The following is an 18541-nucleotide window of genomic DNA, read 5'->3' on the forward strand; positions in this document are numbered from 1 at the left end:
GGGAGATGCTCCAACGGAAGCACTGCAGCTCCTACTCGTAGCTCTTACAGTCTCTGCACTGAGCCCACAGCTCAGGAGGGTACTCTCAGAAAAACCTCAGCCCTTTCTTTCAGTAGGTATCATTCCCAAAGTCAGAGCTCATTCTGGGAACCTTCCCCACCCACCCCACATACCCCAAGCTTCGCATGTTCCTTAGAGTGGTCCATGTCCCAGGGAATGGTGGGCACAATCCTTATTTCAAAACAAGCATGGCCTCTGTCCCATCTTGCCTTGTCAAATGGAGTCCATGAGTGAGGTAGTACTCCCGCCGGAGGAAGGCATAGAAATAATCCGAGATGAGCAGGATCTGCAGAAGTGAGATGTTGACACACATGAGTGATGCTTCAGAACAAGGAATAAAAAGGGACATGTGTTTGTGACGGACCCTGAAGGGATTTAAGAACTTCTTAGGCTGTTCACCACACCTTGCAAGAGGAGACACTCTGATCCTGTGAACACTCCTTGTCCATTGCTCTGCAGTATTAAGCCAAGGGAGAATTAAACTAATCTATTTCTTGCACTACCAGGGTGTACTCACAGACGTCTTCACTAAGGAGACAGCAGCTCCATAAACGGGTCAAACTATACGACAATGGCATATATGACAATCTGTGCCAAAGCTTTACAGACCTTCTCACCCTCACCCACAGGACTCCTTCCATGCAAGCACTGTCATGTAGTTCCACTCCAATGCTGAAAGTCTGACTGCTATTAAGCACTTTTCAATTGTAATTGTTTTTCAACTGCTATTTCTGCTCAGCAAGGGTAAGAAGCTTGCAGACACTGGCAGGAATACCACAGCTCCCCAGGTCGGCCTCAGCAAACAGCAGCTTTAGCAGTTTAACAAAATAATACTTACCAGGCTAAGGGATGAAAAGAAGAGCTGAAACGTCAAGGCTGTGGCTTCACAGCACAACATCCAGGAGCAACACCAGATAAAAGCACCTCTTCCACCCCCATCACTTCTCCATCTCCTTCCTGCCCCTGTGCTGTCATGGCCTCTCGGTGGGGCAGCCGACCCTGTGTACATGTTTGCACACTGTCTCTCTTTCAGTGGTGCCCAGAGCTGGCCATCCCCCCCATTTTCCCCTGACCCAGGTCAGAGCATGCTGCCACACACACAGATCTTGGCACCGTCCCGTGCTGCCCGGGAGATGAGGGTACCTTGGGCTGGCATTGCCACCGGCCATGTTGTAGTGTGAAATCACAACTGAAGCACCTTTGTGACTGAAGTGCCAGAGAACCACAGTGAACATGGACACCTGACGTGGAAATCGCAAGGTCCCTCCCCTCCTCAGTCCCACTTTGGTTGTACTGAGGCACCACAGTGTGACTGCTCCCTTGCCTAAAAGCACTGAGAACACAAGAGTGAGTCTCCGTGGTTTTTCTAAAGCAGTCACCTCGGGCAAGCTGCCTCTGCAGGGGCAGGATGGGCTGTTGTAAGCTGGTCCAGCAGGGCCATTTGTCACTTAGCCTCTTGGAGTGCCACCTTTCCCCAGGAGTGCTGACCTCCTCCATCTGGAAACAGCATCACATAACTAGAGTGGAAAATCTTTTCAGTGCCAGATCAAGCTAGTAGTTCTTGTTCTAATGTCCAGATGCCACTTAATGCACCGCTTTGGCACAATGCCTCACCTGAAGTATGCTGCAGTGATAAGGGGAAGGAGGGAGGGAGAGTCAGGCTCTCAGTCAGAGCCTGCGTGGGTTACTGCTAAATACAGCTGCTGCGAAGAAGGCTCAGTGGCAGGATGGGAAGATATGGAGGACCGGGGGGGGACTGAGGGGAAGAGAAACAAGGCTGCAGACTGCTGATGTCAGAGGAGAAAGTGCAAAGGAGAACAGACAGAGAAGGGTAGAGGTGCTCAGGGAGACTGAAAACAGCCGTGCTCATCCTGTCCGCTTGTTTTGCTGAGCATCATGGCTGACTACTGACATGCTGTATCAATATGGTTGATTTTACTTTTAACTAAACTTCTCTGCTGATGTCTTAATGTGAAAAGAGCTGAGGTTAGTGGGGATGAGGGGTAGTTCTTTCTCACAAGGAAATCGAAAGCAGATTTTTGCTCTGTCTGCATTTACAAAGAGCACAAGACCTTGCAGGATCTGCTATGACTTTCTCAAGTAGGAAATAAAATCAACACCTGCAACCTCTAATTAAAGTTTTAGTATTCCTTTCATTCCATAGCAAGACATGTAGAGAGCTAACAAACCACTCCCAATTTCCTATAAGCCCTTCTTAGTAGTATCTCTAAACTCCCTCTCACCCCACTCACTGCATGGAGTCTCTTTTTGCTTTTATAGAATCCATTTATCAAGGGGGGGATGTACAAGCAGGTGATTTTCAGCCCATGGCAAAACTGCTCCTCTAGTTTTAGGAGAAGCAGACAAACATAAATGGTTGAGGCACATTCAGAATAAAGGCAACTTTAACATGAAATGAACGTTCTGCTCACCCACATGTGAAACTGTCTCAGGGCTTAGGGACATAAGAAGTAGCACAGAAAAGAGGAAGGACTTAGAAAAGGTTGTAGCAACTGTGTACATTGAATCCCATCCTTCAGGCGTGCTAAGCACTGTTTTCCCTAAGGCCAGCGAAAGTCAGGTATCTGGAATGGCCTTGAGGGAAGCAGTGAGAGCAAGCCCTGGTATGACTGGGCCCCTGCATGTGCCCACAACCCTACATTTCAGTGAGGTATAATGCTTAGAAAAATTGGTGCCATATCACTGTGTATGGGCAGCTCTCATTTGCCTGTTGTCTGGCCCCACTGCTGCTGCTCTATAGTTTTTTCCATTTCCCTTCTTAGTTCACCTTCTCTATTCACATGTGTTCTGCCCCACCAAGATGCTTTTCTTCTACTATCAAGCAACAGACTATGTAACTTGCAGTACAGTCCAGCTGGATTGTTAAGCTATAGCTCAAATACTACAAGAACTCTTCCCCATTAGCGTGCCAGAAGGTGAGGACTAAGCAGATTTCAGGTGGAGCAAGGAGAGGCAGGAAGCTGCTATGCAGGACTACACAGGATGCAAAGAGCCAGACACATCCTGCAGAACTCACTGTTGCTGACAGGATACCCAGTTCAGTGACGAACCCAAAGTGCAGCCTTGTTTGCCTCGCTCTACTAACCTGCCCTATGTTGAAAGTCAACGTGATGGCATAATAAAAATTGGAGTTGGCACTTCCTGCATAAATCCATAGATGCCACAGAACAGGGAACAGGAGGGAGCAGACAATGAGCACACATGACAGGATGAAGATGTTCCGGAGGACTGCAAAAGAAAAGCAAGCCATTAAAATGATGCATTATTGAGCAGCCAAGCTCACACAACCAGCTATGGTATTTAGGGTACATGCAGTGGAGGAGAGGCACTTGCCAACACATACTTCTCTCCAATAATCTTTTACAGTTTGCTTTAATAATTTCCCGGGTAGCTTTTAGAAGAAATCCACTATATTTCCTTTTAAAATAAATACTTCTGCCTTTGCTTGAGTGTGAAATCCTCATTTGTAGCTCTTTCCTTCTAGGTCCTGCCTCCAATCACTCTTCCTCAGAGGACTTTGGTTTTTTGGTGTCTACACTACAGTAACTAGCAGTTTTGAGAAAGGCCTTTCCACCAGCATCACGATTCAGAGAGCAGAGCACGCCATTTCCTAGCTTCCTCAAGCTGACAACAAAGGAAAAAAATGAACCTGCGGGCCATAGGAAAAGAGATAATTTCTTGGGAGGTGGTAAGGAAATGAAAGCACCACAAAAAGAGCGAACTCATATAGGCCAAACATGTTGACAAGCACATGACCTCGGGAGGTGCAAATGTGGCCATAATCCATTAGTCTGTGTATGTGTCAGATGGACAAAAAAACAAGCATAACTTTGTCTAAAAGAGCTTAGGAACTACTAGGCCAGAAAAGATTTTGTTTTCTGTGAACTATTTATGCCTGGTCTTTGGCAGCAGTATTATAATTCATCCCGGCACTTGTGTTGCTGTGCTTGGCTATAGCTCAGCCAATGTCCCTGAGGGTAAGTGAAAGACTTGCGATCATTCTGCAGCTGAAGGGAGCTATCTGATATTTTAAGGGCATCGTCACATCCAAACCTGTTCACACCTATCTTTTAAAACTTCTTGTTCAGTAGGTGTATTCACTCACTGTGGGGTGGGAGCATGTGACAGACGACTGTCCCTCTTACTGGTCACAGGCCCCTTATCTGCATGCGTGGAACGTGCAACTGAACTACGCTGAATCAGGATTTCTCAGAAGTGTATCACCTGCTATGGCTGCGACATGCTCAGGGCTAGCCTGGGGCTTCCAGTCCTGTTTTATCACAGCTGCTTTGGCCTTAGTTTTCCTTAGTCTGAAACTAATAGAGCAGATGGTCTCCAAGTCTCTTGACTCCTGATATGTCTCCTGACATCAGGCAGGCTAGCTGTCCATAAACACACTTAGCCTGTGTTAGAGAAGACTGCAGTAAAAGGTCCAGATAACCTGGCAGGGCTGGTAAAAGCAGCTGGTTTAAGCAAGAAACACCAGGAAAAACACAGTGCTTTCAAATCTCCCCAGTGTAGCAGGTTCTAGAGACTGAGTCTGAAAATCATCAGGAAGGTCTCTGGTGATTTAAAGAGTTAAAGAGGTTCTTTATGAAGCATTTAAGAAAAACTGGACAATTGGAGTAATTCAGTTACTTCTACTCTAAGCAAACAAGCAGATGCAAAACAAAGGAGGACTGTAAGGTGCAGGATTTTAAGGCTGGGGGACTCACCAACTGCAGGAGCAGCGTTCAAATTACACAGCCTTAAATGGGAGTGAAGCATTTGAAGGATGGATGTACTTTAAATAAGTCACAACCCCTGTGCAGGACTGTAAAAGGTTCTTACAAAAAAGTTAATCCTCAGAACAACTTGGAGAGAGGGGGAAGATAAGGTACAAGTGAAAATTCCCTCCTCAACGAATTTCAACCCTAGTCCTAAAGACACGTTAGAGACTATACTATCAGAAAAATCAAGCCTCCTTCCAGACACCCCAAGGAGGCCAAAGGAGCCTGCGGACGTGAGCCTGGTTTGGTTTAGTGGTGACAATTATTGGACAGGCCCTTTCCCATTCCAGATAAGGAATAATCAAACACAAAGAACTTACATCTGTAAAGGTGGCTCCAGACTGGAAGGAAGGCCATGTACAGTGCAATGTCTCCCACAGTGGGATAGGACTTGAAGATAGAAATGATTGCGATCTGGACAAACATGAAGAACACAGGGTGTTCTCTAGAAGACAAAAGACACAAAGGATAAGAGGATGCAGTAGGGTCTCTGGAAGCTGGAAATAAACATCAGCAAAGGTGCAAATGTACTGTTGGACAGGCTCAAAGAGGCTGTTGTACCCCTGCTCTCTCCAAACACGCCTCTGAGTGCTGGGTGGGGTAGACCGAGCTGTTCTGCAGAGAAGCAGTATAAGGAGATGCACATCTGCTCACTGCCCTCACAGTTGGTCATCTGGGCTGCTCTTCCCCAGCTCTCTCTCCTCCTCTCTGAAGGTTATTCGGACAAGCCCCATAGTTATCCCTCTGGTGTGTCATGATGTCTGTATCCATGCCAAGTCAACAGGATAAGCTCACTGAGAATCCAGGCATGTTAATGGGCGTTCTTATCAGAAAGAAGGGTAACAGTGTCAGTGCCGCCCGCTAGGAATGTTCCCAAGTTTTCATTTTTTTTTCTGACAATACAGAACTTGAAGTTCCAGCCAAGAGTTCTTGCTTTCTGACTACACTGGCTTATGCTGCCAGGGAGCAGGCACCTATACACCCTAAATTTCTGCCCTCTCTTTTGATGCCTGTAACACATCTGTTGCATAGCAGAGCCCAGCTCACTTTATTTAAAAGGAATAAAGGTTGAAACATTGGGAAATGAGGAGGCTATGCCCTGTTTAAAAAAGTATTTTTTTCAGGCTTGTAGATCCAGACATCTGATGCCAGCCTTATAAGCTTCCACCAGACAACTGAAAGTAAAAAAACTAGCAGAGAAACGTACTTACTTTAGCTTTATTGCCAAGGGAATGGTGTAGAAGAACACGTTAATTTGAAACACGCATACAAAGAAAAGACTAAAGTGTTCAAACATCTCTGCAAAGAAGTACCAGAAAAGGCCAATATTGGGTGTCAAATCTGGAACGGAAAGGCTGAAATTTGAAAAGAAAAGTCAAGGTAACATTTTTAAATTGTTGTTTTTCACTGCCCTGCTTCTGTTACACTGATTAATCATTGTGTGCTACTGGATAGAGGACCTGTATTTTAAATCCGTGGAAGAGAAATCAAGGGGGTGAAGACCTGGAGAGAAAAGGGGCTAACCCCTCCTTATGCCCCAGCAGGATTTAAACTGTTCCCAAGCACACATTTCTCTAGACACAAAAATTTCACAGCCATAGTAGCTCAATGATCAAGTCTATTTCCAATTGACTCAGTGGAAACCATCTCCTGTCTTCTCTAATTCTTGCTGTTATTTAATTAACAGAAGTTGGCTAATGCCTGCTCTCCTCCACACACTTTCTTCTCTTGCATTGCCACTAAAATCACAGATCACACACTCCTTAGGACAGGGAGCGGGGCATCTGCATGTGATGCACAAGAAACAACACAGTCGGGGATAGACAGAAAAAACAGTAAGAAACCTTATACTTACATAAACCCATAAACAGATGGGATAAAATCCCAGGAATTGAGGAGGAAGAAGGAGAGGCAGATGATCACCACTAGGCTGCACAGGTACAGGGCTGCATATTGCATGGTGTAGAGCCAGAAGCTTTTACTTTTCAGTTTTACTGGTATGAACTGACGCTGAAAATGAAACATAAGCAGGCAGATATCCTTCATCAGGTGGAAAGCCACAGGGAAGCTTGAGTTTTCAGAACATAATTTTAAATTCATGAAAGAAAGCATCAAACGCTGGCACTATGGCACTGGAAGGAGCAGCTCTCAAGCACAATTTGCTTGATGTTCTTCACTTTGGCCAATTAAGTCATACATATTGCACATACTTCCAGAACTGTGTTTGAAAATACAGTAGCTAAGCTGGTAATTTCTCCTTGCAGCATGTCAAGCCTCATGCACTCACTGTAAGATTTACACACACCTCCTCACAGCTACACTTGTATCTTAGACGTTCGCAATACTGTACCGCTGCCTGCCTTCCACTGCATGAACCCACACCAACTGGGTGACCAAGTGCCCTGCTCCACGACCCACCACCCTGTGATGCTGGGCCTCCATCACATGGACTGACACTTGGGCTCTGCTGAAATCAGGGAAAGAAGACATCCAGTGGGTTCCTAAGCACAAAGGAGCCAGTCTAAAAGGTTGCCTTCTCAAAGCCAACTGCTGCAGTCCTGCCACTGCTACATGTCCTGATAGGTCAACCACAAGTCCTTGTCACATAACATGACATATGGCTCTCTCTCCAAGAGGCCCCCTGATTGCATTTGTAAAGACAAATATATACACAGGGGCAAACACCTTTGGGAATTGCTCAGAGTTGTGCAGCTCCAAGTCAGTAATGTAGCTTTTCCATTTGGTACTAGGGTGTACACTGGCAGGAGATGTACGAGAGCCAGCTCTAACTGATGTGGGCTCTGTGTAAAGCATGCTCTGTTTTCTCATAGTGTGTTTAACACCACTTGCTGGAACAATGTAAGCAAGTTTACCAAGGATTTTTTGGCAGGACAGATTGGAGAGTGCTAGAGAAAAGATATTTAATTCTGTAAAAGAATGCAGGGAAGTTCATTTACAAATCTGGATAAAAGAATACACGCTAGCATGATCCCCTTTAATAGTTGCAAATTAGGCATTCACGTATCAAAGCACTCGTTGTTGCTTGTGAACACAATGCTTGTACTTTACTGCCACTTTACTTGACTAAAGTTAAAAGAGAACAAATGAGACCAAAATACAAAATATATAAAGTAAATGCTCCTAAAAATTATCAAACTGAAAAAACAACACTGACTCTGCAGAAGTTCTTGTCTTGAAAGAGTAAAAATAATTAAAATTCTGAAAAAAAAAAAAAAAGAGACATTCATGTCAGTCATGGAAAGAAAACGGACTAGAACTGACTCTCCATTCTCTTTTAAAGCTCAGAGATTTGAGAATAGGCTGTAATGAACCTGTAGTTAAGATTAGCTATAAAAATCATGAGGGAGATAGGAGAGAAGCAATCAAGAAAGACTGGTGAAACACTCAACAGCATGACTTTCAGAATGGCAAAAATAATAAAAATGATCACGAAGTGATCTGTGAATGGAGGCAAGAGTCCTCTGCTAGCAGTCACAGCCTCACCTTCCTTCCATAGCAGAACAAGACTAGCAAATGACCAGTTTTCATTAAGTGCATCATAATTTGGACTCTCGGTTAAGTCATCAGCACAAGAGCTAAGAGAGAGGCCAGAGGGAAGCATGCAGGCAAACCGGTGATGAATCCACTCGCTAGCAAAGAGCTGCCTCAGCTTTAAACCCTACCCCTGCCTGCAGATATGCCTACCAGCCTGCTGCTGGACTAGTTTTGCCTGGACCAGTGTCTGCCTGTTGACGCACCGTGCACCCATGAATGATCAAGGTCAGTCCCGCTGGAATTCAGGGGCCCTGTTAATGGGGGCGGAGAAAGGACAAGGGCAACCAGTCACTTTCACAAGCACATGCCTTTTGCCATTAAACTCCAAATCAGCATTTTTGAGTTTGAGTGATTCAATCATACAGCTGCTCATTCAAACACAGCTCAGCAACCCATGTCAGTGCAAAGGAAATTCTCCAAGTCTAAAATCCTCATTGCTGTTCACATGACACAAAGGATAGCACTTATTTTGGGCAAACTAAACATCATTCCGTAGATGAATTTCTGCTCCCTTCTCTCTATGCACAGGCATCCCCACTCAGGCTTCAAACTTTCCACGGCTTGAGGAGAGTCACTTTTTCCAGAAATTCAGGACTTGCCCGACTCCCTGCACAGTTACAAAAAGATGACAGGTACCAACCTGTAGAAGGTAAAGGAGTGCTGGAGCAAACAATGTGAGAGGGTAGAGTGACTGGTATGTTGCTAAAGCCAGGAACACAGCACTGAGGAAGGCACTACCTGTAAAGAAAAAAAAATAATGTTCATTTGTAAGGAACATTTACTATAAACAGCCTTACAGACAAGAAGTCCAAACTGGAAGAAATGCATAACCCTCTGCAGGGCCTTTACAAATATCAGACCACCACTTAAAGGCATTTTTAGCAGAACGTGTCCTGGAGAGTGTTCTTTTCTTAACTACATTTTGAATGGAGAATGACTCATACCAAGGTGATTGTCCCACAAGAAAGAACCACTGACTGGTTCTATCTCCTATCATGCACATATGGAAAGAGATTCATGTCATTCAGTCTATATATAGACCACGCTGGCTGCTGTTTATGCATGGGAATGCATTCACTTCAGTCATATCCACATGAAACAGCTGTTATACTCATATTGGGCATGCTGGATAACCTTGTCACCAGAATGTGTTAGGGCCCTCAGCAAAGCTCTGTGAAAGAGAGCAAGTGAAAGTCTGCAGTTGAAGGAATGAAGATTACAGATACCAAAACTGAGGATTAGCACAGCTTTTCCAAGTGGTCTTAAAAATATGAATGCCTTTATTGAGGAAGCTTTACTTGAGGTGTCTCAGGTTGAGCTAAGTGCTGAGTACTCACATTGCCAAATTACCAACACCAGAAATCAAGTCCAAAAGGTCCCAGGTTAAACAATAAAAGTACAAGCACCCAGTACAGTAGCCTGGTTATAGCTTTCAGTCTTATGTCACTTGATGGAAGTCATCTGTAAAGATATAGCTCAGATAGCAAGAATCCTGACTCAGTGCACTGCACTAATTGTCAGCCTACTGACATCAAACACTCAGTAAGCTTCTCTCTGCTTCCACCCTTTGAAAGAGAAAATACAGAGTTACCTGGTGATGAGCCTCCTCCATTCTTCAACTACACTCTCCTAGACAGAAACCTCCTTGTCCTCTATTTTATTGAGTGTTCAATTTTGCACAGAAAATCACAGTCATAATCTGATATCCTCTCTTTGCACACTTTAAAACCTAGAGGCTGCCATATTCCCAATCAGGGAGAAAACACAGGGGTACTATTCAGTATCAGTGAACAGTGAAAAATCAGTTTAACTAAAAGGACTCCACTTGTTTTGCTTTTGCAAATGCTTTTAAATCAAAACCCCTCCTGCCTCAGTTAATCAATAACTGGAGGAAAACTTTCTTATGGAAACACTAATAAAAACAATCCATATCCGCTTTCTTCACAATGTTTGGGTCTGGTTGCTGCTGGAGACAAGAGATCAGACCAACCTTTCCTCTGATCCAGCAGAGAACTCCAAAAACTTACGCGACTGGTACAGATCACATATGCTAAATGACTAGCACTGGGGAGTCATAAAATAAACAGAAACCTGGCATTAAGCACAAAATGAACAAAACAGCTATTCTGTCATAATCTGCTCAACTGTGCCAGTATGGGTCTCTGGTTACTGTTTCTGCTTCCCCAAATCTCAATTAGCTAATTTGAAACCAAGCTTACAACTGTGAGGGAAAGTCAAATAATAGCTGCAGGCAACTGCTTGCTTTTGAATAAAAGTTCAAAGATACACGTCGAAAATAAATTGTATACAACACTTCAAGTGCATATTCATGTACAAAAGAGCAGAAGAGGATTATGTCCTCCTACACACAAACACGTATTTCTTCATAAACAGAAAACTATCTGAAGTCATCCAGGAAAAGGAGTCAGTTTTTAGAGATGAAACTTCTAGGTACACTGAGGTGAAAGGAAGTTTTGACTTGACTATAAAGTCTCTTGATCTCGTGATTTCAGGTTTGAAACTTTGACCTTGCTCCAGTCCTGTTTCTCCTGTGTTTCACTGAAATCTTTATAACAATCATATCTGTAAAGTTCCACCTTGATTTAATCTCTGCTACTTTTCTAATCATTATAGAAAATCATAAAGAATAATTTTTTCTTCATTGCGTTACCTTTTATTGTAGCTAAAATGAAGAATGCAATGACAGTATTGTTGATGGCACAGGTGGACTTTGCCACACAAGACATCACAGTGTAGGGGTTTAACAGATAGCTGAAAAAGACCAAAGCTCGAGTTACATTCAAAGGAGACAGCATCTAATTAAAGTGATGTTCAAAGGAAAAACAGATGCACTTTGCCATTTCTTTTTGTTTATTTACATTTGATGGGATCCTCTCATCACCAAAGTAACTCAGCTGAACATGTTCTTCGGTCTGGAGCAAAAAACAGATCTTTGGACTACAGCCTTAGGCACAGTGGCCACAAGGAGCACACTGGAGAAAAGACGACAGCTGGGAAGATGTTTAAAATGCAAGTTCTAGCCTAGAAAATGACGACCAAAAATGTTTCTTGCTTTGCAGAAACATTGTGCATTTTTTCAGTCAGACCTAGGATTATTGGGTCCAAACTAAACTCCTTCTGCTACTTATATCTACTGGGTCTGAAGAAGTAATAAAAATAAGAAGACAGTATGACGGAAACAAATCCTTAGACATTAGCAGAGTTTCTTCCAACCCAATTGCACCTGCACACTCCTGCTACAGCAGAGCAATTATTTATGTTCACAATGGCATGATCTGAGCACAAAACCTGCCAGCTATGAAAATCTGGCATATTTTAATTGGAATTACGGAAAGACAGCAAACTCTGAACACCTTTACCTTCCAGAATTCAGCCACACTTTAGTTAGTAAGGATGCCAGCTCCTTTTGGAAATGAGAATTACAATAATCCCATTTAACTAGGTTCAAAGCACAGAAAAATGTTTGGAAGGATTACCAATACAATAAGCAAGATAATATGCTACTGATCAAACTTGCTAATAACTAAACCAACCATCAGCGTGAGTAAACAAGGTTGATGATTTCCTAATTATCTCTTTACATTTTTCCTACTTCTCTGAGTCCCAGCCTGCCTTTTTCTGTGTTTCCAGAGAGAGAATCTACAGCAGGATAGGTACAATTTAATGCCAAATTTGCTGTGGTAATGTGCAACAATGTCAAACACAAAACAGTCTGCAATTCACTGACTCTACCTTTCTCACCCTGGGGAATTTATCATTTTACAAAATTCATATGAAAATAAGAAAAAATAACATCTAATGGAGAACTCTCTCTGGCATAGATAATTTCAGATATTCAGATAATAATTTATCAAAACCCCAATGAAAAAAATAATTCTTTGACATTAAGTACCTTGCTTGTATATTATTTTAGTTGAAGCTTTCTGAAGTAAAGAAATAGTTTAGTTACAGAGGAACACCAAGGCATAACATTATTAAGATGACAACCTGATAATATCTTTGAATTGTTGTAACCAAATCCAGGATATTCAAGTTGTGATATTCAACAACGATTTTGTCCAACTGCTAAAAAATTCTCCTAACTTTTCCAAAAAGACACCTGAGCTATTTGGGAGGCATAGAATCAATTTTGATAACATTAGCAGACAGGCAAAATAAATGGGAGCGTGATCTGTGCAGACACAACATTCTTGCTGCCAAATTAATGACGTTATGCTGTTAAGCCTGTCTTAGAGGGCCCAAGTGAATTTCCTTGCTGCCAACAAACATTTGGAAAAGCATCTGCTTTTTACTTTCAAACTGAATATTCAGGGCTAGGGGGATTTTTATGTATAATAGGAAATTCAGAATTTCTGGGAGGAAAAAAAAACCAAAAAATCTTCAACAAATGCTGAAGCCCCAAATCAGACAAATAAAACCCAAAGGGAGCTGCAGAACCAAAGCAGCCCACTGCAGCCTACAAGAAGCAATACTTACAATAGTGCTACCTTGAGGGGGATGTAGTGCATTTCCATGGGCGTCTGGATGAGTTCAGCCACATCTGGTGCATATTTATCCAGTTCTATTAGGAGCTTTTGCTTTTTGAACTGAACAAGGGAGAATGACCAAAGACTGTCAGATGAGGAAAGTAATTATTTCTTATTACTCGGTATTTCCATTACTGTAGAACATATATGAGCCCGAGGCGTGCGCCAAAACTCATGTTATGTGAGGTGTTGTACAAACAGAACAAAACCCCCTCTCTTTTCCTAAATACTTGACAATTGAAGTGGAAGTCAGGAGAAAGCAATCTCGACTTATTTGAACTTCCTTCATTACCTGTGTCTAGCTCTTGACACAGCTGACAGTGAATTCACCACACTAAAGTTTAATACTTTCAATCTTCCTAAAGCCTGTCTGGACCTCCAGTGAAAAGCTGACTTTATAAATTCACAAGCCCCTGAGAAACCAAGTCACAGAAGCATGCAGTCTTTGTTATTTTGAAGATGGATACCTCTATGCCAAATCTCCTTTAGGGACCCCAAATCTCTCTCTTTAATCTATCTTGTTCTATAACGCTCTCTACAGAGACAAAAGAGAAATCTGAATAATGAACCTACTGAACCATGTCATGGTGAGACAGACGTAGAGAGATGCTGGCAATAAATCCTTAACAAGTGAAGTAGTTCACACACGGGATTTTTACACATCTGCAGTTCTATCATAAGTTATCCCTTCAACCGCAAAGTCAGAGGACCAGGAACAAGTGCATAGCTGGATGGGAGACCACACAGATGCTGTAGGAAATGCAGCCTCCTTGTTCCTGTTGATATTGAATCACTGCCCCTCTAGGATGGCAGAGAGCACAGCATTGCTCACACACAATGTTCTCTGAGCTACTTTCGAGAGAGAGCTGGGAGGAATCACTCACCTCCAAACACGTGTATTTATAATTTGAAGGGAACAAGTAATATTTGGTGTCAGACTTTCGCCTTGCTCACTAGAATGATTTACATCACCTCAGCATCCTTGGAAGGTTTTACTCCTTCCTTTACATGTTTCCAGTTCGTGTATTAACTCACGCTGTGTGCAAACACAAACCCTGTTCAAGGTAAAACATTCCAGGCTCTGGCTACAAAATGTACAGACAATTGTAGCAGGAGCAGAGGTGAGAAAAGGGAGCGCTCAAGTCTTGCCAAATACATAGTCCAGTAATTAAATTTTGCATGCTGCAAACTGCCACAAAGACTGAAGGTGGGTTTTCAGTACACGTTCTAAAATAGCACAACTCCTCTTGTGTACTGTGACCCTAGACTTGTCTGCATTTCACTGGCTATTGCACTCTCACAAATTTCTCAAATTCTGTATACTCCTTTCAGAACAAAGAATCTACACTGCTGTGATCATCATTCAAGTGTAGAGTGGTAGCTACAGTCACTAATTTGTTTTACACTGTAATATTGCCACCACAAAACTTAAAATGCCTCAGTTGTTTACCACATTCAGTCCCCACGTTTATTGATCATCCAGATATGATCAGATTTACTGCAACAAGGACTGGTTGATACTGCATCCTCTGGTGTGTGTTTTCTGTGGTACAAGACAATTATACTTGCTAGGAGAAGAGGATGAGCAACACTGGCAAGTCAGCTTACCACAACTTTGTTGAAGTCCTGGATGGCCAAGTAAAGGGCAACAGCAGTTAGCACATCAGTTATCTAAAAAAAGCAAGGCATAGACAGACTGACTGTAAGCATAATAAACAAATGCAGAAAAAGATATTGGACTGAACTGCAAGGCTGAATAAGGACTCTGATCTGACTCAGCTCATGAGAAGAAAAAACGAGCTTTAAAAACACTGGTGATTTGTACATTGTGCTCACACACACTGCTTAACCTTTGAAGCCATGAGAATTGGGAATTAAGGGGAAAGAAATTGTCCATGGAAAGAAGTAGGCGAGGGTAATAGAGAGAATCACTGGTCTAATTAGAGCGCAGGCAACACTGGGGCAGTGCCTATCTGCCTAAATCCACCTGTCCATTAATCCAGCATGACAGTGCCTTGAGCTCTCCCAAACTTACCAGGCAGCAGTACAGTCCTCTGAACAATCAGCACAAGCACAATGCAGACGGCCGTTAGCTCTGGATGAGACCCGCCCAGCAGGGATCTGGGGAGAGAGATGCTCCACCAGGTGCTATGTGCAGCCAGCTGTATGATTTCTGTCCTGATTTATGCAGAACTTGGAGAATAGTTTACAAGAGACATTTGGAGGACTAACCGATGTGTGCGCTCTGCAGGCCTGGGGTTTGGCAGTGGGTTTTAGTGAGAAACACTGCAATGTAGGGATTAGGCGGGGGGGACAAAATACGCTGACCTGTAAGAGGTAACCTTTGAAATCTGAAACCAAAGGCCAACTTCCCGTCCTTCTGTGGGTATAACTATCTAACCAAGAACTCACAAAAAAGAAGGAATATGTACAACAAGGGAAAAGCCCAAACGTGGGTTTGTACAGACAAAGCTGCCTTTCTAATTAAACCGTGAGCTCAGCCAGCATCTGAACTACAGGGAAGCCAAAGGTCCCTGATTCTCACAGCAGTAAAAGGAAAGTCATACTCAGCATTTCACAGAACGGGACCTTTCAAGAGCAGTTTTCCAGGAGTGCTTACCATGAACACCAATTCAGCGTACTCAATCAGGAAGTGAAACAGATATATTATCAGTGGGGTCTAAAAGAGAGCAGAAGGGAAACCCGTGTCAAATACTGTCCAGAAAAAACAACCGGTGATTTGATGAGAAAAATGAAGTAGTACTACGAGAGAGTGCAAAAGGTAATTTTCCTTAGCCTTTTCTACAACGCTGTTACTTCAGAGTAAAGTGATTAACCAAAGCACATTTACTGGTCTTTTTCCTTGCTAAGTTCTCAATGCACATCATAAAAGGCACCATCAACTTTGAAAATTATATTCTATTCCAACTTTTCAATTCTACTAGTATAGTGGTAGAGTTACAACAAAAAGCATATAAAGAACAGCTTTAGAAAATAATTTTTTCTAGACAATCTATTTTTGCAGGTTGTTTGCAGGTACTTTTGAAAGCATTTCCTACATAGCTGGTTTCACTGTTTAGCCTGTTGTGTAGATGAGTCTTTTATAAAGCAAAAAGAAGAAAGCATGTACAGTCCTATCATTCTCTTACTCCCACAGCTTTTCCCTTCTAGAGTAAGAGGAAGAGCATGTTTCTGAATTACTCCTATGACAGAAAAGCTTAATCTGGAAGTACTATGTTTACATGGTGTAAATTCAGTCTTCACTGTGAGAAAATACATTTCTTTTGAAATACTTCTAAAATAATGTCATTGTATATATAAGTGTGGGAAAATATTTCACAGTCTGCAAGAAAACTCTGTAAGAAAGAGAATCTATTGAAGAGAAACAAGTTTTCAGAGGTATACAAAGTATCTGCCTCACCCCTAGGTGACACTGTGTATGAGTGTACCTTCATATCAATAGGACCACTCAAGGGCACAAAATCCCACAGGAGCTTAAATGTTTGGAGGAACGAAATGTTTTCAAGATGAGGAATAAATGTACTGCATACTTGTGCCAATGTTCATATTTCTGCAGAAACTCAAGATGCTGCTATCCAGTAAAATTGTGTTCAGACTCACAATGACACTGTCTCTCCCTGCTCCAGCTTCTGCTGACAGAAACATCTGGATACGAACAGAGTATTTTCCTTATTACAGATTTCCCCTATTTCAGACTCTCCTCATGCAGTAACAAATATTACAATGTCTACCATCTGCACAGCAACAAGTTATTCTGTCATGAACTGTATTTCCTCATGGTGCTAGTCGCTACATATACGAGTATTGCACAGACAACTACACAACTCCAAGTTCTCTGAAGTCTTTGGGACAAGACTTTGACAGCCTCTGAGCAGTAAGACTAAGAAATGTGCCACTTGAATATCACATTTAAAATGAAGCATGCATACCGACCTCATGAAAAATAGCTCCAGAATATGGCGAGACCCCTAAATCCAGCAGGGCTAATCCTTCGACCACTGAAACATACAAAATGCCCACATTAGAATCCTGTAATGTGGGAAGAGAAAGATCTCATGATGGTAAAACTATAGTTTTTAAAACACCCACACTCATAAGAATCTCACATTGAATTGCCACCTGTGTGACACAAAACCTTACAAAGCCACCAATCAGCTAAAATTGACTGCTTGCTTACTTCTGCCATGCAAATTTCTTTAGTAACTGAATAGTCAGTCGTAATCTATTTATTTATTTCAGTTAAAAACATTACAGCTGAAATGTTTTGCACTGAATTATACATAAATCACATGTATGATATTCACTGATTTCAAGTCATCTATTAGGTGAAACATGGTATCTATGCTGGAAAAATACTTAATTCTAAGAGGACAAATCACGACATAATATAGAATTTGAACTATTTTGCCTAATTAGATGTAGAAAGACCTGAAACATCCAAACCCACAATAAAAGAGCAGAAATGAATACATACTACCAGGCAAAGCTAAAAGCTTTATCCCTTGTTGAAACTTCCTGACATTTTGCAGCCTTAATTCAGATCCTTCGCAATCGTGTAATTACAGCTTGCACTGCAATGTATGCACATGCTTTTTCATCCGATCTCCACGTTACTGAGCAGGGATCCACGTTCCCTGGGGACTGATCAGCATATGCAGTGAAAGAAGCGATGGGAAATGGCTGCATTTGTTCAGAGGGAAATGAGACAGGAGACTACAGGAAGCAACAAGAGGTTCTCAGTACAGCAATATAGTGGAGAAGTAGATTCTGTCTCTGCCGCAAAGTTCCTTTATGATGACAGCCCAGACTTTTCAAGGTGATCCTAACTGTGCTCCTTACTATCCAGATGCCTTCCTTGATGCTCTAAGGTAAGATTTAGAAAGTACCCGTTGCTGCAAGGCAATTTTGGGGAGCTGTATTTTGAAACAATGAAGTCTGAAGTGCTACACACTGTGCAGCAGAGGCCTCAGGTCATCAAATGCATTCATGCTTTTGACCTTTATTACTCTGTGCCACTGTTTTCCACCCAAACCTGCAAATAATTTTACCTGCATAACTACTGGATATTATTTTCCCAAAGGGCTGTCTTTAAAATAAATTAAGGTTCCTAATGGGCTCAGATGCTATAGAGATGAATGCCATCGAAACACCTTGATTAAACCATATCTCAGTCTTCAGAACAGAATTTGAATAACGTTGGTAACAACATGTGGGGTCACAAACTGAACAAGGAAAATGAAACGGTGAGTAGCTCTGCACGAACTGGGAACCATGCAGTCGTGTTCACCCCACAAGACAGTGCTTGTGCAGTTACAGCGTAATGAAAGCGACTCAAATCAAGGCTGTTGAGACTACGTATTCAGGGCCAGACTTCGTCATTCTTCCATTTTACGTAAATCTGCGACACAATCCGTTTGTACAAGTGCAACCAGGCCAGCTGCACACAATGGCTAAACCCCCGTCCTCCTGCTTTCGGTCCCGTGTTCCTCCCGTCCCCTTGCAGCTGCCGAACACCCGCGCTGCCCTCGGGGACAACTGCCGCGGAGCATTGCATGCAGTTTTTTTGTC

General features: G+C 42.5%; 1 protein-coding gene across 1 annotated transcript; it reads right to left on the reverse strand.

Annotated features, from left to right (window-relative positions):
- Positions 1–232: 232 nt before the first annotated feature.
- Positions 233–17002, reverse strand: PIGU (phosphatidylinositol glycan anchor biosynthesis, class U; the record flags this gene model as incomplete). Its single annotated transcript, XM_009695258.1, has 11 exons — positions 233–346; positions 3167–3309; positions 5171–5295; positions 6062–6205; positions 6706–6860; positions 9046–9143; positions 11077–11177; positions 12903–13012; positions 14561–14623; positions 15573–15632; positions 16907–17002. Coding segments are annotated over 11 exons (1209 nt in total), but the record flags the coding sequence as incomplete, so codon positions are not given.
- Positions 17003–18541: the final 1539 nt, after the last annotated feature.

The sequence above is a fragment of the Cariama cristata genome, unplaced genomic scaffold (assembly GCF_000690535.1).
Source record: "Cariama cristata isolate BGI_N322 unplaced genomic scaffold, ASM69053v1 scaffold41710, whole genome shotgun sequence".
NCBI lineage: Eukaryota > Metazoa > Chordata > Aves > Cariamiformes > Cariamidae > Cariama > Cariama cristata.